Source organism: Nyctereutes procyonoides, unplaced genomic scaffold (assembly GCF_905146905.1).
Source record: "Nyctereutes procyonoides isolate TBG_1078 unplaced genomic scaffold, NYPRO_anot_genome, whole genome shotgun sequence".
In the NCBI taxonomy this organism is placed as follows: domain Eukaryota; kingdom Metazoa; phylum Chordata; class Mammalia; order Carnivora; family Canidae; genus Nyctereutes; species Nyctereutes procyonoides.
The window spans coordinates 21,991,498-22,011,054 of NW_026575140.1; the positions used below are offsets into that span (position 1 = coordinate 21,991,498).

General features: G+C 60.8%; 1 protein-coding gene across 4 annotated transcripts in view; it reads left to right on the top strand.

Annotated features, from left to right (window-relative positions):
* GSE1 (Gse1 coiled-coil protein) overlaps positions 1-19,557 on the top strand; it is a 416,539-nt gene that overhangs the window by 387,235 nt on the left and 9,747 nt on the right. For 2 of the 4 annotated variants that reach the window (XM_055306659.1, XM_055306662.1), the window contains 11 exons: positions 3,033-3,232; positions 8,430-8,605; positions 9,051-9,251; positions 9,778-9,969; positions 10,380-10,684; positions 11,186-11,510; positions 13,727-14,340; positions 15,571-15,683; positions 15,992-16,262; positions 17,848-17,961; positions 18,798-19,169. In XM_055306659.1, coding sequence (XP_055162634.1) covers positions 3,033-3,232; positions 8,430-8,605; positions 9,051-9,251; positions 9,778-9,969; positions 10,380-10,684; positions 11,186-11,510; positions 13,727-14,340; positions 15,571-15,683; positions 15,992-16,262; positions 17,848-17,961; positions 18,798-19,169 — 2,883 coding nt within the window. The remainder of the gene's footprint in view (positions 1-3,032; positions 3,233-8,429; positions 8,606-9,050; positions 9,252-9,777; positions 9,970-10,379; positions 10,685-11,185; positions 11,511-13,726; positions 14,341-15,570; positions 15,684-15,991; positions 16,263-17,847; positions 17,962-18,797; positions 19,170-19,557) is intronic. The other 2 variants (XM_055306660.1, XM_055306661.1) reach the window with 2 other exon arrangements.

The following is a 19,557-nucleotide window of genomic DNA, read 5'->3' on the forward strand; positions in this document are numbered from 1 at the left end:
TCCGGTGTGGGGATCACCTCCGTAAAGCCACTGCCACCCAGAAAGAAGAGCACTAGAGCTTCCATGAAGTTCTCTTTTAAGGAAAAGATTCCCTATTTAGGTTTGTTTGTTTTTTTCAAGAATGCAAGTGGAACTTTTTATCAAGATCTAAATAACCTACAGCAAAGTTCACAGGTCATCGGTGTCCAGTGGGACAGCTTCGCAGAGTGACCCCCCTGCGTCAGGAAACCGCCCCCTGCTCTCCCTCTGTGCCTCGGCGGGTGGGACCGTCTGCATTCCGACCTGTCTGCATTAGCCGTCTGTCCTCGCTTGGTGGTGTTAGTGTGACCCGCTGGCGTGGCCGCGACGCGTGCTGCTTCCTGCCCCCATGGAGGGAGGTGGGGCGGTCCCTCCAGCCCGAGCACGGGCCCTGTGTCCTCTCCACTGCCCACAGCCCCCTCGCCATGTCTGGTGGGCGTCAGCCCTGCTTTGCTGGGTGCGTGCTCCGGAATGGGGCTGCCGGGCCAGGTGGGCAGATGCCCTTGAGAAGATGCAGCCACTTTTGCAGAGTTGCACAAGCCTGGGTGAGGATCCAGGACTAGCTACCCAGATCTCTCTCCATCTCTCCAGCGGCCGCCCACCAGCCCCCGAGGGCCATTCTGGAACCTCAGGGAGGTCACTTTCCAGCCGGGCGGCTCTGCCCTCAGGACTGGCTGGATCTGCCTGTGACACACCCCCACCTCCATCCCTGTGGCGGTCCTGAAATCGGCTTTGGGTGCAGAACGCAAAGGTCACCGCCTTGGCCAGACGTAGCTTGTTTCAAAACCTCAGGCTGTCCCCACTGGGAAGGGAAGGTGGCCAGCGTTGTGCGCTGTTAGCTCTCCCCTGGTGGTGGTGACATCTGACTAAGAGGTTCAGACCTCACCCAAGCTCGCGGCCAGCAGAGCCAGGCTTGGTCTGGCCCACTTGAGGTTGCAGGATCCTTGGGGTGGGGGCTGTGGTTGCTGCTTCATCTGGGGAATCGGGGGTCACGGTTCAGGCCAGCAGCCCTCAGGAAGCTCCTCGTTTGCCTCCCTGGCCAAGCACGGACAGGTGGATCCAGGAGTGAGGGACATCTGGCCTCCGTGCTGTACTTGATATTGCTGAGCAGAACATGCTGCTGGGCGGCTCTGGCGCTTGGCCTGTGGGGTTAGGACTGCGTGCCCCCTCATGGGGCTGCCTTGTACAGTTGTACATGTCGGGTACAAGGCTAGGGAGTCATGTTGAAGAGTCCTGGACAAGAGCAACTTGCTCAGGACAAGGCTCTGTCCTGATGTCGCTGGGGCCTCTATGTCCAGCCACTCACCTTCCTCGCTGCCCTGCTGAGGCCACGCTTGGCTGGCCAGGGCCTCGGGGACAGGAAGATAGATCCACTGCAGTGACGCCTTGGCAGCCGGGAGGCTGTCAGCGCCCGCCCGTGAGCCATAGGCTGCCCTGACCACCCACCCCCAACACAAAGGTTCTATTTGGTAACGTGAGCATGGCACATGAGGTGGTGTGAAGACACAGTGGGGGTCCCACGACCCCGGGAACAAGGCAGGGTTGGAGCAAACTCCAGCAGGATGCCTGAATGCCGATGGGATTCTCCTTCTGAGAGGGGGTGTCTCTGCTGACCTGCTTCCCCACCCTCCCACCCAGGCCGGGCTCTTGCAAACAAGAGGTGCCCACGGGGACCTTCAAAAGGGTCAGTGTTTGCCCTTTGAGTCCAAGAGCAAGATGGGGCATGTCCCAGGTCGCCTCTTGTCAGCAGTGGCCTCCTTATCCTGCTCAGCCTGAACCCCTCTGTCTCCCCACCCCCCACCCCCAGCCATGGGTGAGTGTGTGCCCCTCCACGCGGCCCCAGAGGCTCTCATGCTTTCAGATGGAGTGGGGTCCTCCTGGGGTCTGTGACAGGGACTTGGGCGGCGTGAGCCAGTGTCCATGGACTGCCACTCTGTGGGCACGTGTGGGGCTCCTTCCCTGCAGAGTGCAGGGTGGATGTGTGTGCGCCGCGGACATCACTGGGCCCCAGCTGGGCCCTGCCTGCGCTCCAGCTGCCCCTCAGCAAGGCGGGTGCCTGCTGGAGGACACGGCCTGGGGAGCAGGACACACCTGAACAGGATTACCACCTTGCTCACACTCTACCCCTCCACTCAGCACCGTCGCAGGGGGAGCAGCCATTGACCTAAGCAGCTGGCCCGCCTGGCTGCACCCCTGAGCCTCCTGCCCTGGGACCCCGGGGTGCTTTTCCTCTCAGCCGTGTCCACCCTGCATCCACGCCCTGCCTCACCCCCCGCCCCCCCCCCCCCAGCCAGCTCTGTCCCCTCCACACCTCCTCCAAGGGGACAGTGGGTTGTTCTCCAGGAGTGATGCTGGGCTATGCTGGGGTGACAGTAGTGATCTGGAGTCAGGTAGTGATGGTTGCACAACTCTGAATGTACTAGAAACCAGTGACCTTTATGCTTTAAATGGTGAATTAGATCTTCTCGATTTTTAAAACTTAAGAATAGATTGCAGTTGATATCTAAGAAAAAATGATGAGTCTTCCATGGCCACTTTTCCATGTCCAGGACCGCCTGCCCCTGCCAGGCCCACGCAACGCCACCAGGGTGGCCACCAGGGCACCGTCTTCCGCACCTTTCCCTGTGACCTCTCCACCTGCAAGCACACGGAGGGCCCGGGGCCCTGTTGGGAGCCTGTGGGTCTTGCCCCCAACCCTCTGCTCCAGCCTCACGTTGGGGGAGGGTCTTGTTGGTGTGTCGAGCAGGTTCCACCCAGCCTGGGGTGTGGGAGGTGGCCCCCACCTGCATTGTAAGCATGCCCACTCTGCTGGGGCTGGTGTCTCCGTCCACATCCAGCAGGATGGTTCCCCCTTCCTGCCCACCCTGCTTGCGCCCCTAGCTCTCTGCCCTCCTTTGGGGCTTGGGGCTAGGGTGACCAGCCCTGGGAGCTGGAGTGCCCGGGACCTTGTGCCCCTGCTGGGCCCACAGGCCGAGCATGACCCCTGCTCATGCTACCTATCCTTTCTCCCACAGGGTCTTCACTCAGCAGCGAATCGTCCCCCGTGTCCTCGCCGGCCACCAACCACAGCTCCCCCGCCAGCACGCCCAAGCGCGTGCCCATGGGCCCGATCATCGTCCCCCCTGGGGGCCACAGTGTGCCCAGCACGCCCCCCGTGGTGACCATCGCCCCGACCAAGACCGTCAATGGCGTCTGGAGGAGCGAGAGCCGGCAGGTGAGTTGCTGGGGTCCCAGGTGCTGGGAAGGACGACACCTGGGGGTGAAACCCCTCACCCCGACTCACTCATGTGAGCCTGTCTCCTCTGAAGAGCAGGACAACAGCACACTCACCTGGACGGTCTGGCATGTGTTGGAGGAAAATCCGAGGATGTCAGTCAGGTGGCTACAGTCAGGCCAGGGACCAGGGGTTCAAAGGACACGTTGATGCTTTGTGTCTCTGGAGGCCGGGAGTCCGAGCCCTCCGCCGTGGGCAGGCCTGCTTCCCCCTGGGCCTTTCTCCTGGGCCCGCGGGCGCTGCCTTCTCCCTGTGTCCTCGCACAGACCTCCCTCTGTGCCTCTGCGTCCTGATCTCCTTTCTCGATGACACTGTTCCTGTTGGATCAGGGCCGACCTTACTTCGAAAAAGGCCCTCCAACTTGAGAATCTTGGTGGGACACAGCTCGGCCCCGTAGGCCTGTGTGAGGTGCTTAAAATGGTATTTGCACGTCATGGCTGTGATCACCCACCACCCCGACAAGGATCCAAGTAGGGAAGATGCCCGTGCGCAGATTCATGTGCCCTGATTTCCTGTTTCCGTCTTAACTTCCAGATGTCCCACCCCCATACTCTGGGGGCTCCCTGCACGGCTACCTGGCAGGTGGGAGGGGGCTGCCCCGCAGAGGGTCCTGGGAGCGCTCCATTGTCACCTGCCCCGCCTGACCGCCCCCCCACCTCCACCCCTCCAACACCTGGGTGTTCCCAGCAGGGGCTGTGGGGAGGGGGCAATGGCCGTCTTTCCCTTCTGGGTTCCCAGCGGGGTGGCCATACTCCGAAATACTAATTAAACCAGAAGGAAAATGGAAGTGGAGAGTCCGGTGGGCACCAGGGCCACACATACCCGTCATCATGGGGGATCTGTGTTTTCTCTGCCCTGGGGCTCGGGGACAGCCAGCCTCTGTCCACAGAGGAGGGGCTGGCCCTCGGGGAGGCCCTGGCACACGGTGAGGATCCCTGAATTCTAGATATAGCTGTAGGCTGGGTGTGGCCCTGTGCACATCTCGACGCTGCTGTCTTGACTCTTGGCTCTGTTCTCTTCTACCCTGTTCTGTGTGCAGTTTGGGGGTGAGAGAGCCTGGGTAGGGCCTGGCGGGCAGGTGCCAGCCAGAGGGGTTTGGAGACCCCTGAGCTGGCCTTGGTTTGAGGGAGATGAGTGGTCTTCACCAGCATCTCCTGCCTCCAGGGGGGCTCCTTGCCTCTTTACTGTCAGCCACCTGGCGACCTGCCTTGACCTCAGGGCCCCAGCACCCTGCCTCCCTCGGCCCCGGGTGGTCCCTGGGTCCTGCTGGCCGTGTCCTGCTCAGCACTGGCTGGTGACAGCCTCCCACCGCCGTGGCCCACACCGTCCCCTTTGCCTGCCCCGGAGGGGCCTCCCTCCCACCCTGTCGGCCCGGACTAGAGGAAGCCTCCCGAGTATTCCCCTCCGAGGGTCCTGCCTGCCTCAGGAACGTTTAGTAACCCCAGAGAAAGGGCCGTGATAGATCTGCTGCAGCCATTTACCGCCGCGTCGCTTAATGAAACACTAATGCCACCAGGGAGGGCGGCGGGAAGGGAACTGGATTAGCAGATGATGTATGGCTCATCAGCTCCGCACAAAGGCTCAGTGGAGAATGTAATCCTTCTGGGGAGGGGCTGGAGGGGGGGCATCCCGCCAGGTGGGGAGTCGCGGGGGCGGGGCTCTGGGCCCGTCAGTCACCAGGGTCGCCAGGGTCCCGTTTCCCAGGTAGTGGGGGCTGCGAAAGCCGGCTGGAATGAGAAATGGTCTATTTTAGAGCTAACAGGGCATGTCCTGCCTGCCTGACTGGAACCCTCTCTAATCACCAGAGAATGAAGGATTTCCCTCCCTCCTGCCTCCCATCCTCCCCCTCGTCCTCCCTTCATCTGTACAGCTGTGCCTGCAGCCGCAGCTCAGAAATAAAAGCTGCCCCCAGATGCTCCTTGACGCTCGCCTGTCTGCCGGAACGGCAGTGGGGAGCCCGGCCCGCTCTTGGGGTGCCCCGGGGTGGCACGGCTTGGGGGCTGCTGCCTGGGCCCGCCCCAGCCCCTCTCTGCCGGGGCAGCGTCTGTGCACCCCCCGGGGGGGCCGGCCTCGCTCCCAGGTGCCCGTCGCGGGCTTGGCAGGGCTCCAGCCGGACCGGAGGCGCGCGGGTCCAGCCCGCAGAGCCCCCTGCCTGCCCGCCCGCCCCTCCCCCCGGCTCTCCAGTGCCTTGTTTATCCTCCGCCGGCGGGAAGGTGCCATCTGGCCCGGCCGCCTTCCAGCAGGGCTTTGTCTCCCCTGTCCACTCCAGGGACAAGGGGCTTCTGGGGACGGTGCGCTCAGGGCCCCTCCCACGTGGCCAGGGCAGCCCGGGGTGCGAGGCTTTGCTCTTTGATTCCGTGAACGGCGCCCGAAGCACGTGGGAGCAGGTGGCAGCCTGGTTTGCTGAGCGCGCGGTCTGGGGCTTCTCCCCAGTGCCCTTGGGTCGACGACTCCCTCCAGGGATTCTGCTGTCCTGGGTTGATGGTCCAGCCCCTTGGCTACCGTCTCCATCCTGCCCTGGCAGCTGGCAAGCTTTGCACGCCCACTGTCGCGTCCCCATCCAGAGGGTGTGGCCCGTCCAGCCCGTCCCAGGCCACAGGCACGGGGCCTTCCCTACCCCACAGCGGCCCCGGTGAGGAACAGAGCGCTACAGCAGGTTGGTGGTTGGTGTAGGGCACCCGTGCAAGCCCGGCCCTGTGCCAGGTGGCAGGCGACAGGCATGTGGGAGGACCCAGCAAGCCCTGACCTGCAAACAGCCGCTGAGACGCTAGTGTGGGCGGGAGATGTGCGGGCCCTTCACCCTGCATCCCCTTTATGTCCGTGCATCTGTCCGTGTCGCACTAGGAGCTGATGCTGTGATTGGCACCCTTGGCGGGTGGGGAAACTGAGGCACGGGACAGTGATGGGTGTCCTAGGGTCTGTAGGACCAGATGGGAGCTGTGTCCACACTAAGGCTAGGCAGGAGGCCATCCTGCTGTCCCCACAGGCATCTGTAGGACCTGAGACCAGGTGTGGGCCCCTATATGGAAGTCTCTGGATTGCTGGGAGGTGGGAGCTCTCATCTGCTCACTCTGACCCAGGCTGTTACTGTGCGTGCTCGTGTCTCCTTGATACCTGCCGTGTGAACGCCCCTTCGGGGAAGGGCAAGTCAGAGTTCGTGAACCTGCAAGGACCCCACTGTGAGCAGGGCGGCCATGCCAGCGTGCAGGCAGGAACAGATGTTGCTGCTCATTAAAAATTCCAATCAGCGGCTTGTCTCCTTCAATTAATTATCACGGATGTGTCTTCTGGAAGGCCAGAGAGGGCGCGGTGGTGGCCTGGCACGGTCCAGGCCCTCCTCTGCTGCCCACCCCACCTCGTCCGCGGGCTGGCGATGGCTGCTGGGGGTTGGGGGGTGCGATTAGAGTGCGCAGCCCAGTGATAAACTGGGGGCTCTGCAGCTTGCACCCCCAACTGTACCAGAGAACAGAGAACCTCAGCCATGGCCGAGCCAGGAGTGGGGGGCATCTCCTCCAGGGACGGGGCTCAGCCTCTGTGTGTCCAGCGATCATTCTTAGACATGTTCTCCAGTTTTTGCCTTGTTGAGGAGACTTGGTCCAAGCGTTGTGGTTCACCCCTTTTTTTCTAAGATTTTATTTACTTATTCATGAGAGACACACAGAGAGAAGCAGAGACACAGGCAGAGGGAGAAGCAGGCCCCAGGCAGGGAGCCCAATACGGGACTCGATCCCAGGATCCTGGTATCACGCCCCGAGCCAAAGGCAGACGCTCAACCAGTGAGCCACCTAGGGCCTCTCACCCCCCGCCCGCTTGTTTTCAGGGTGTGCTGCTTGTTTGGTGGCACAGGGGAACTACCATGGATTTGGGTGGACATGCTGGGCTGTGACCCCCATGACTGCCACCTGCTGTCTCCTGACCCCCGTTTGCTGCCGGCTGGGGGTGGGCCTGGTGGTCCAGCCAGGTGAAGGAGGGACCTGGCCCAGGAGCTCTCGGAGTCCGGGGAGGCTGCAGCCACCACCTTGGAACCCGTGTGGCCAAGGTCGGACCTGGGCTAGTGGTGACCTCCCTTGGGCTGAGAAGGGCTGTCCCAATGATGGAGCGCCACCCCCCACCCCCCGGCTGGTGGCTGCTCCAGAATCCAGAAGATTCTGGAAAGAGGTTGGAGCCCCCAATTGCTACTGACACGCTCTGAGCGTGCTACACGGCTCCTTTTAGCCACGTAAATGACAGGAGCGCTCACAACTGTGGGTGGTGTGTGCTCTCAGGGCTAGACAGACGCTCCTGCCCTGGCTGTGGTAGGGGCTCCTCTTGCTCCCCCCTCTTCCTGTCTTGAGCATCCCCCTTCTCTGGTTTCCCAGGGGTCTGCCTCCCCACCAGGTCCCTCTGTATGTCTGGGAGTCTGGGGTCAGCAGGGCCACGGCCCACCCCCAGTGCGTACAGAGGTGTCCCCAGACAGGTCTGACCAGTTGGGTGCCACAGCTGCCTACTGTGGCTGGTGCCAGGGCTACCCCAGGGGCTGGCAGGGGGGTTAGGCTGGCGTGTTCAGCCCGGAGGCAGTGCCAGCTTCTCGGCTGTGACTCTCTGTGGGCGCCAGGGGGCCGAGGTATCTGTGACGCGTGCTGGCAGCTGTCAGCACAGCTGACGCTTCAGCCCCTGGGGGTCGTCTGTGCATGCTTGGTGATCAGCGTGCGGGGCTCTGGCTGGTTCTGCTGCTCCCTGCTGCAGAGCAGAGCTCACTTTCTGGGGTTGCTGGAACCACGTCGTCTGGCTCCCTGGGTTTGGGTTCAGAGCTGGCATGGCGCTGTGAGAAACGCACACTGGGAAGACATGGGTGTTGACACGAGGTGGGGACCCCTGCTCTGTGCTGTGTCCCCTTGTGGGCGCTTGTTTCCATGGCCCCGGCAATCAGATGGGTTCCCGTCCTGCCCAGCATGAGAACCTGTGCCCTCCCTTCTCACCACCTCACCATGCTTGCTACCTCCTGTGCGCACCCCAGGTCTGGGTAGAAACCCTCAAGGAAAGTCCTCCAGAACGGGAGCCTCTCTGAGCCTGGGGAGCCCCGGCCTTGCGTTGTCAGCAGTCTGAGCCGGCTCCTGCCCCGCGGCCCTGTCCTGACCCAGTGCTCTCTGTCCTCCAGCAGGACGCCGGCTCTCGGGGCAGCAGCAGTGGTCGGGAGCGCCTCATCGTGGAGCCCCCGCTGCCCCAGGAGAAGGCAGGGGGCCCAGCCATCCCCTCCCACCTGCTCAGCACCCCTTACCCTTTCGGCATCTCCCCCAGCTCTGTGGTGCAGGACTCACGCTTCCCACCACTCAAGTAAGTCTGCAGATTGGAGGCCGGGGGGCGGGGGGGTGCATGTGTGCTTGGGGTCTGGATCCTGGAGGCTCTAGCGGCAGTGCCCAGCGGTGGGTCTGTACCAGCTGAGCCTGAGAGCTGCCAGATGGTGGCTGAGCCCCGGGCCTGCAGCCCCGTCTGTGCCTGCTGTCCGTTTCCACGGTGAGATGGCGGCTGGCTCTCCGACCCCACCCGAGCCCCTGTTCTGGGCCCTTGGAGCCAGGGGTTCCTCCAGGCCATGGATGGCAGGCCCGAGGAGCAGCCACTGCCCACGTCTTGTTTGCAGAGGCCAGGACCTGTCCCTGGAGACCCCTTGTTCTGGCGGCGGCGGGAACAGGGGTGTGTGGGGAGACTGGCCTGTTGCCCAGCCTAGCACAGGAGCCCTGCTCACCACATCCTTCACTCATCCACGTGTCCTCACCTGCAGCCTCCAGCGGCCCGTGCACCACGTGGTGCCCCCCAGCACGGTCACCGAGGACTACCTGAGGAGCTTCCGGCCTTACCACACCACCGAGGACCTCCGCATGTCCTCCCTGCCTCCCCTTGGCCTGGACCCAGCCGCTGCGGCTGCTGCCTACTACCACCCCAGCTACCTGGCCCCACATCCGTTCCCCCACCCGGCCTTCAGGTGAGCTCTCTGCCCCCCAGTGAGTCCCCGGGGCTGTTGCCCCCATGCCCTCATGCCCTGCACCAGGCTCCATGTCTCAGTGCAGCCACCAGCCTTCCAAGTTGCCAGCAGGGGTTTGCCCCCGGGAGTGCCCCCTTCATCCATGCTGTCCCTCTGCCAGACACTCCCCCGTTTCCTTGTGGGCCTGCTGCTGGCACGGCGCGTCTTCACCTAGTGGAGCCACCCCTTTGCTGCGTAACTGAGATGGCCCGGGGAAGGTGTGTCCCTCATCTCTGCTGGGTGGAGGAGCCTCCCAATTCCTAGCCCGCCCTGCTCCCAGGGGGCCTGCTGCTCGGGCCTGGGAGGGTCCTGGCTGGGCTGCAGCGTGGCAGGCAGTCTCTCAGGACCTTTGGGGAGACTCTTGGCCTCTGTCCTGTCTGCCGCACTCACGTCAACACTCCTACCTGGCTGGGGGGGCCGTTGAGATGGGCCCGGGCTTTGCCTTCTCTGGCTTTGCTTCTCACCCGGCCCCACCTTCTCTGCACAGGATGGATGACTCCTACTGCTTGTCAGCCCTACGGTCCCCTTTCTACCCCATTCCCACGCCCGGCTCCCTGCCTCCCCTGCACCCGTCGGCTATGCATCTCCACCTCTCCGGGGTCCGCTATCCCCCTGAGCTCTCCCACTCGTCCCTGGCAGCACTGCACTCGGAGCGGATGTCCAGCCTCAGTGCCGAGAGGTAAGCTGCGTCCTGGGCTGGGGTGTCCCTGCTCCTCCCGCCCTGACAGAGTGCAGCACAGCCCACGTCAGAGCCTGGCTCATGCGTGCTCGGGCTAGCACACGTGTCCTTGGTCTGCTCACCTGCGAGGTGGGCAGTGACAGGTGCTGCAGTTGGAGCTCCTTGCTGGTACCTGGCAGCGCTGTTGTCAGACACCGGCCTCCTGGTGTGAGCTGCTGAGGCTTGGGGAGTTGGGCGGGTGGCTTTTGGTCCGGGGAGCTTGGAGTCTCTCGGGGAGTTCATAAAAGCAGAGAGCCCTGCGAACCTGCTGTCAGGGTGCAGGTCACGGTGCCAGTCTCCCCTTGGGGGGTTTCCTGGTCCCCCCTGCACCAGCACAGCGGTTGTCACAACCTCTTTCCACTCGCCCACAGGCTGCAGCTGGATGAGGAGCTGAGGCGGGAGCGCGAGCGGGAAGCTGACCGCGAGCGGGAGAAGGAGCGTGAGCGAGAGCGGGAGAAGGAGCGCGAGCGGGAGAAGGAGCTGGAACGCGAGCGGGAGAAGGAACGCGAGCGGGAGCTGGAGCGCCAGCGGGAGCAGCGGGCCCGTGAAAAGGAGCTGCTGGCGGCCAAGGCGCTGGAGCCGGCCTTCCTGCCGGTGGCTGAGCTGCACGGGCTGCGGGCCCACGCCCCCGAGGAGCGGGGCAAGCCCTCGGAGCAGCTGACCCCGACCCGAGCAGGTACCGCGCGGCCGGCGACCTGTGGGCAGGGGCACACTACAGGGCCCATTTCAGGCTACAAATGTGAGGTCAGGGCTGGGAGCTGGGGAGAGGTGCCCAGTGGCCCCCGATAGGAGTATGAGAGATGGAGCTCTGCTCGGGGTGTTGCACGCAGTAGTAAACTGCAGTGAAAGCGTTAGGAAGCGAGGGGTGGGTTTTGAGTGTTCTTTACCTTTGTCTTGAACGTCGGCTGCTTCATTGGGAATATACTTAATCAGCCCTGGGAACGGCTCGCTAACCGGTGTGCGTGATGGTAGAGAAGTCAGTCTGCTGTTGTGAGCCAGTGCGAGCCCGCTGCGGCACTCCGGTGGGTTCCGATTGGGAGCGGTGCCCACCGCCAGCGAGCATCCCCGGAGGTCATCTGCCCTGGCGAGAGGGCAGGCGGCAGTGGGAGACAGCGGAGACGTGTGGACCGGCCCGCAGCTCTGAGATCCCGCCGTGGCGGCCTTTCTCTCCCCACAGAGAAGCTGAAGGAGGCGGGCCTGCAAGCACCGAAGCCCGTGCAGCACCCCTTGCATCCCGCGCCCGCCCCCCACCACACCGTGCCCAGCCTCCTCTCCAACCACAGCATCTTCTCGCTGCCGGGCAGCAGCGCCGCCACAGCCCTGCTCATCCAGCGCACCAACGAGGAGGAGAAGTGGCTGGCGCGGCAGCGGCGCCTGCGGCAGGAGAAGGAGGACCGGCAGTCTCAGGTGTCGGAATTCCGGCAGCAGGTGCTGGAGCAGCACCTGGACATGGGCCGGCCCCCGGTGCCCACGGAGGCGGAGCACAGGCCGGAGAGCGCCAGGTGGGGCCCGCCGGGTCTGGGAGCACCGGGGAACCCCCGGGTGGGAGAGGGTGTCTTCACACTTGCATTCTCCTGTTGCCAGCCACCATTTGTGGGACACCTTCAGTTGGCCTGCGAGGGAGCACAGACTCTTGAGCAGGGAAAAGAGGCGCTCGGAGATGCCTGTGCTGAAGTGACGGTGCCGGCCAGAGTAGGGGGCCTTCCCTGAGTCCCTGCCAAGTTGTGGCGCCTAGAGGGGATGAGAGAAGCTTTTATTGATGATTACACCAGTTCTTTCTGTCTGCCTCTGCTTTCAAGCCCAAACATTTTTTAATGAGAAAGGAGACAGTGTTTAATTTTTATTTAAATAAGAAATTAGGTTTATTGCTATTGCAATAAATAGTACCCGTTTCCCAACCCCATCCTGGAACCCCTCGGGAGGCCTTTGTGCCCGTCGTTGGGCCCCTTCCTACATCTAGAGCCCCCCAGCCTCCTCACTCCTACCTGTTGGTCTGGCTGTCATCTAGTGTGCCCTGCCCCACCCTGCATCCCACCAGGGCTCATCAGCCAGAGTTAGCAGAGAGAGCTTGGCCTCGTCTCAGGGACAAGAATTCCAGCCTCAGTTTCCCCAGTTTTGCACAAATGAAGCTGGGTGAGAAGATTTGGGAGTGTGTAGCTCTAAATGTCTGGATGCCATCAGGGTCACAGGCTTTTTCAACATCCCCATGCTCCTTCCCTCTCTTTGCTTCAGCTTTTGGCCAACTGTACCCGGCGCTGCTGGCCTGTTTGGCAGCCCTACCGTCTGCCGTTGAGTAGGGCGGCAGTGGGGATCTGCTTGGCTGATCTGCTGTGACCGGGGGAAATGGCACCCCCGCAGCCGACGGCCTACACTGCCCACCATGGCCACAGGGAGCGTCCCTCTGCTTCTCAGAGGCGAGGAGTTCTCATCTGCCAGTGAGCTGACCTCTGCTCCTCTAACTCCTCACGCCCCGGGGACTGGGAGCCAAAACACCTCGGCACCTCCTGATAAGATCTGGGTGTCCTGACTCCCATGGGAGTCTTCGTCTGCCCAAGGCCTGGGGATCCCAGCACCGCTGTTCCCAGCAGAGGCATCCCCTGCCTCCGGACCTAGCAGCCCCATGCAGCCCTCGGGCACCAGGGCGGCATCGGGCCCCCAGCTGCCTCTCCTGGCCTCCGTGGTCCCCACAGCAGCTGGCAGCACACTTGGCCTTACAGCAGCGTGAATTTGACATCTGACTGGCCCTTGTGTTCCGAGCTAGAAAACCATTCAGTGCTTGGCTCCAGCGCATGAAATATTTATTCTCCTAACGGGTTTTATTCCTTGACTGTTTACTTAAGGACACATGGCTTCTTGATATGGTTCCCTTTTGTACTCTGCTGATCAGAGGTGCAGTGGCATGGGGGTGGTTTTCTCCCAGCCTGCCTTTGGGAGTAACTTGGTGGCTACGGTTCAGTGTCCCGCCTCCTTGGCTGGGTGGAGAGAGCTCTGGAAGCCTGCTGTGATAGAGGCAGAGCATCTTACCCGATAGAAGGTCCCCTCCGGTTCCTGCCCTGCCTGAGTGTAGGGGTGCCGTACTCCAGCAAGTGGCTTGGCTCCATGGAGACCCTTTGGGTGTAGCTGCCGCTTTGGGGCCATGTGGGGTTGCTGCCGTTCTGATGGGGACCACTGCAGTTTGGCAACAGCACAGACCCACCCTAGCTGTGAGGGTCACCCTGAAAGCAGGTCTCCCCCGCCCCACTGGGCTGGGGCAGACTCCCGGGAGAGAGAAGGCGGCCCCCCTGAAGGCCGACCTGCCTTCTGCATCTGTCCACTGCCTGGCACGTGTGGAGGTGGGTGCCAGTGCGAAGGCCATACTTTTGGCATCAGAGCCGTGTCTTTATTCTCTTCACAGTGGGTCTCCCCATGGAAAACAAAGGGGAGGGTCTGTCCTTACACAGAGTTCACAGGAACTCAGGAAGTGGTGGAACAGAAGGAGCTATTGGGAGGTCATGGGTGAGAAATGGGAGCAAGTGGGTCTGGCCTGAGGCTGTCTCTGTCCTCAGCAAGCAGTGTCAGCTGTGAGCCTGTGTCCTCTCAAAAGCAGGGCTACACATACCTGCCTCCAGCTGTGTGCAGGGGGGGTAGAGTCCATGGGTAACAGTCTGTCAAGGCTTCTTAGAGGCGGTGGCCTGGGTGGCTGCCATCTTGACCATGGCCTGCTCTGTTCACTCCCTAGGCCGGGACCGAACCGTCCAGACCCGGGCACCCGAGACCCCCCGCAGCACTTTGGTGGGCCCCCGCCACTCATCTCGCCCAAGCCCCAGCACCACTCTGTGCCCACGGGCCTCTGGAACCCAGTATCCCTGATGGACAGCACTCTGGAGACGCGGCGGGCCCCTGAGAGCCACCCCCTGCACAGCCATCCCGCTCCGTTTGAGTCCAGCCGCCAGGCAGCTGTCCCACTGGTGAAGGTGGAACGGGTCTACTGCCCAGAAAAGGCGGAGGAGGGGCCCCGGAAGCGAGAGGCCACCCCCCTGGACAAGTACCAGCCACCCCCAAGAGAGGCAGGGAACCTGGAGCACCAGGCCTTTCCTCACGGGCCCGGGCCCTTCCTGGCTGAGCTCGAGAAGTCCACCCAGACCATCCTGGGCCAGCAGCGGGCCTCCCTCACCCAGCCCGCCCCCTTTGGGGATCTCACTGGGTCCCTGAAGCCAGGCTCGCCCTACCGGCCTGCAGCCCCACGGGGCCCCGACCCCGCCTACATCTACGATGAGTTCCTGCAGCAACGGCGGAGGCTGGTCAGCAAGCTGGACCTGGAGGAGCGCAGGCGGCGCGAGGCCCAGGAGAAAGGTGTGGTTTCTCTGGGGGCTCTGACCTCCTGGGACTGGGGGGCAGCAGTGCCAGCCCTCCTCCCACTCCTGATTCCTGCTGTGGGCTCAGGGAGCAAGTTCATTGGCTTCTGTCTTGCTACCTGACAACCTCTACTGGGGAGACAGACTTGGGGCCCCTGCCGGTCCTGCTACAGTGCAAATTGTCCCAAAAAGCCAAATCAAAGCTCTCTGGAAGGACAGTTCCACAGACGTGCATGATTAATAAATAATGAACAGAGGCTAATAAGACGGTTTTAAATATTAATAGCACAGCATAACAGAGGAGGAGGCTGTCGAGAGAACAGGCCTGGGCCCAGTGGGGGCTCCTCAGGGGCTGCCATCCTCGGTGGGGGTAGGGCAGGGACAGATCTGGCCCCTTTCCCTCCCTGCTCCTGCAGTGGGGAGGGCGCTGGGGCGGGGGGGACTATCAGACAGCAGGTCCAGGGTACCCTTGGCTGTCTCCTACTTGCACACCCTGTCTGACCAGGAGGGGTCAGGGGTTGCTTCAGACCAGTTTTTTTTTTTTTTTTTTTTTTTCCCTGCTAGAAACGAGTCCTATTGAAATCAGCCTCTTAGCCAGAAGCTGGGACCAGGGCCAGGTCTTCCCAGGGTTCTTGCTCTAGGCTAGATTTAAGGCCCCAAAAGTATTTTTCTCCGCCACTTGTCTTGTGAGGGAGGATGAGGGAGTGCCCCATCCAGTGCCCTCGGTGCAGGGGTGCTGCTGCTTTCTACGTGAGTTTTTGTGCACATTCTCTGCCTTAGGTGGGGACCTGAGTATGCCTGGCCCCTCCTGGGTAGTGGACCCAGATGGCCACAGCAGGAGGGGAGTGGATGTGCACACACAGCCTTGGGTTGCCATGGACACGGCCCCAGGCCTGTGGGATGAATGATTCCCTGCAGAGAGATCATGTCCGTTCAGGCCACCTCAGCCTCATCACTTGGGGTCCAAAGGAAGCCTGGCATCTGCCTCCTGCCGTCTCCACCCCCACCCCTCACCAGCCATCCCTATAAAGTGCTAAAATCCTAGGACTAGGGGTTAATGCATGTTTTCACCTGGGATAAAAGGAATCTGGGGTTTTGGGGTGGTCAGGAAGGCCTGCAGGGCTTGGTCTGATGCGTGCTTCTGTACGTGTCACAGAGGAGCCCCCTGTGTGCATCCACTGTAGGATGAGGCTCCTTGCCCAGCCCAACAGTCCATTCTTGTCCCCAGGATACTACTATGACCTGGACGACTCTTACGATGAGAGTGACGAGGAGGAGGTCAGGGCCCACCTCCGCTGCGTGGCCGAGCAGCCGCCCCTCAAGCTGGACACGTCCTCCGAGGTATCTGGAATCTCGTCCCCGTGTGACAGGCTGTGGGCGGGGCCTCTGGTGCCCCCATCACTTTCTGCTTCTTGGCTTCCCTCCCACTGTCCCGGGCAGCCCCTCATTTGCTAGGAACCCCTGCACCCCACCATTCCCATTGACTGCAGATTGTCTGGAAGCGCCACCAGGGTCTTCCTCGTCTGTGGCCCGGCGTGGAGTTGGCCACAGCTCATGGGCTGCATGGACCCCAGGAGGGGGCCCCTGGGACAGTGGAAGCATGCCACTGCCAGTGGTTTCAAACTCATTTGTTTTCTTTCCCAATCTAGAAGCTAGAGTTTTTGCAACTTTTTGGCTTGACCACCCAACAGCAGAAGGAGGAGTTGCTGACCCAGAAGCGGAGGAAGCGGCGGCGGATGCTGAGGGAGCGAAGCCCGTCACCCCCAACGATTCAGAACAAGCGGCAGACGCCTTCACCGAGACTGGCACTATCCACCCGCTACAGTCCCGACGAGATGAACAACAGCCCAAACTTCGAAGAGAAGAAGAAGTTCCTGACCATCTTCAACCTGACTCACATCAGTGCCGAGAAGAGGAAAGGTACAGCCTAGTGTGGGCCTCGTGGGGTGGGGTCACTCTGCAGCCACAAGCTTCTGGAGAAGCAGGGGCCGTGGGCTCCAGGGGCTGTGGGCTCCTGGGAATGTTCCACGCCCACACTCCTGGTAGGATCTAAAACCACTTCATCCTGGGGCTCTTTCTATTCCCTCTGGCCTCCAAGGAGGCAGCTACTTTGCTTGCACAGGCCTACCCCAGTATCACTCCAGCATCGACTTTCTCTCCATCCAAAATGCAAATTCCCCTCCTTGGAGGGCATTTCTCTTGTCACATCCTGGGCAGGACTGAAGGCTTGGTGCCATGTGTTCTGTGTGTAAAGCCTGCTTTTGACGGCTGCTCTTGTCACTTGTCAGACCTCCCAGTGCTTCAGGCAGCAAGTGGGGCGACCCCTGGGCGCAGGGTCGCAGTGCACCATCGTGCAGGTAGCGGCTGTTTACTCCTGGCAGGTGCTGCCGTGGCCCACAGAGCTTTGCGTTCTGATAGCAGGAGGCTCGGGGTGGCCTGTGGTGGCCAGGCAGAGCCAGCATATGCTGTGAATGGGACAGCTTGCCCTGGAAGGTGCTTCCAGGTCCATCTGGCCACCAGGGGCCATGTTGGGGCCACCTTTTCAGGCTGGAGTCCATAGCACAGGAGGGGTGGTGCGGTCTGAGCACATTCTCGCCTCCCCTTCCTTGGTCTGGCCCACACTTAGCGCCAGGAAGTGAGTTCAGGTGAGAACTCCACCTGTCTCGATGCTCATTTCCATGCTTCTAAGTCCAACTTGCTGATACCTAGGTTGTCACTTCTCTGGAAGGAAGTCAGAAGGAAAGCAGAAGTGTTACTGGTCACATACTTGCTTCCACTTACTTCATTAGTGGGGTGTAGCCGTGTGCTTTTTGCCTTTAACATAAAACTGGAACCTGCGCATTCTCTTAAAGAGGCAGTGACTCATTGATCACTGGCACCTGTCCCTGGGAACAGCCATAATCTTGTTTGTAACAAGCATCTTTTTGCCTGACTTAATTCCTAGAGGAAGCCACCAGTGATGCAGGCACTTTGGTGTCAGTTGGTAACAAGTGCCACCACAACAGGAACTCACAGTGGTGGGCGTCACGGGGGTCTGGTTCTGTTTCAGTAGATGGCAGCCTTGCTGGGACTCGTGCACGTGTGCCAAGAGCTGTAGGGGAGAGGAATGTGCCTGGAAGCAGCCCGTGCTCCCAGAGGTGCTGTGTGGATCTTCAGGGTTGTTCCTTTTGTTGGGAGCTTTTGTGTGCCTGAGTCTTTTAAATAAGAATACAGTGTCGGAAGTCACCTCTGAAGATCATGGGAACCCATTATTTTGATGTATGCACACAGCTATTTTTGGAATGCATCTAGAATGCTCTGTAGCAAAAGCTGAGCAGAATCTGAGCTCACCCTAAAATGAAAGTTTCTTCCTTTAAACACAGCCTGTTCCCCTTGGTCCTTGCTTTGCTCTTCTTGATTTAAAGGACTTGCACCTGCCAGTGACGGCTTGGGCTAGAAGCCTGCTCCCCTTCCCTCTCAGCAGTGATGCAACTGTGTTGTTAATCTCAGGCTGCTTTTCTCATAGACAAAGAGAAACTTGTTGAAATGCTCCATGCCATGAAGCAGAAGGCACTGTCCGCAGCAGTGGCAGACCCACTCAGGAACTCTCCGAGGGACAGTCCTGCTGTCTCCCTGAGCGGTAAGGCCCAGGGCGGGAAGGACTGCCCCTTCCTCCGCCACCGCCTGGGACTGTCCTGAGGGATGCCCGAGGTCAGAGGCAACCATTCAAGGCCTTCGTCATCAGTCTTTCCTCTTGGAAACCGAATGTGTTTCTGTGTGTTTGTCTGTCTCTGTCTTCTGCACAAAGCTCCCAGCACAGTTAGGGAAAGCTGTGTTCAGGATGGAACAGGAGAGTGGGAAGTCCAGGCTGGGAGCCAATGGGGGAGGGTCCCGGTTCCACAGGGCTGTCTGCGGTCGGTTCATGTAGTCACAGCCACCGGCCGGCCACCCCTCTGGAGCCCGTGCCCCAGGTTCCGGCACCTGCTGCTCCGGCGCTGCTGCTCCTGCCGGCCTCACGTTGACACTCTTCTCCGGCATCTCTTTCTTGTTCTGCCCTGCAGGCCTCTCCGACACCTGCTTTCACACCTTTCTCTCTCTTGGCTTCGGTTAAACCTCGCTGTGCTTCTGAGTGGAGCAGGAAATCTTGACGGTCCGGCCCTGTTCTCAGATCCTAACATTGTCTTTCTTATCGGGCTGGGCCATGTAACGTCTACCTTTTAGGTGACCTGAGTGACTTGCTTCTTCCTTCAGATTCTCTTTCTTCTCAGATGCCTTCCTGGGGCGCCTTTCAAGGATGGACTTGCTGCTGAACATAGCCCCACCTTCCGACCGCACAGGCTCACTGGCATTTAATTAAACGGCCCCCTGAGTCTTGGTTCTTTGCACTAGGTCTTTATTAAATGTAAGCTCTAGAGGTCAGGGTCCGCCTGTTCACTTGCCGCTCTTAACATTTTCCTCACTTTCTGTCTCTAAAAGAACCAGCCACGCAGCAAGCCTCTCTGGATATGGAGAAGCCTGTGGGTGTTGCTGCTTCCTTGTCTGACGTCGCAAAGGCCACGGAGCCTGGGAGACTGGAGCAGCTCCGGCCCCAGGAGCTGTCGCGGGTCCAGGAGCCCGCTCCTGCCAGCAGCGAGAAGGCTAGGCTGAATGAGGCCCCTGGGGGCAAGAAGAGCCTGAGCATGCTTCATTACATCCGGGGCCCTGCGCCCAAGGACATTCCCGTGCCACTGTCCCACAGCATCAATGGGAAGAGCAAGCCATGGGAGCCCTTCATGGCGGAAGAGTTTGCACATCAGTTCCACGAGTCTGTGCTGCAGTCCACCCAGAAGGCCCTGCAGAAGCATAAAGGTAATGAGACTGCTAGTCCTTGCCCTGCTCCTGTGTCACTAGAACAGCTGGCTGGTGTTCCTGGAGCACTCAACTGCAGCCAGGAGCTCACTACTTAAACTTCAGTGTGCACAAGGCACCTGACATCGGGCTGAGAATTCTCCGTTGCTAGCTGGTGCCATTGGTCTACTGACTGCACTTCAAGAAAAGTTAGCAAGTGATGCCCTCTGAATTAAGTTAGACTTCCTGGTTTTTTGGTTTTGTTGTTGTTACAGATTTTATTTATTTTAAAGAGTATGTGTGTGCGTGAACAAGGGGGAAGGGTAGAAGGAGAAGAAGGAGCAGATTCTCCACTGAGCAGGGAGCCTGATGCAGGACACCCTGGGATCATCACCTGAGCAGAAGGCAG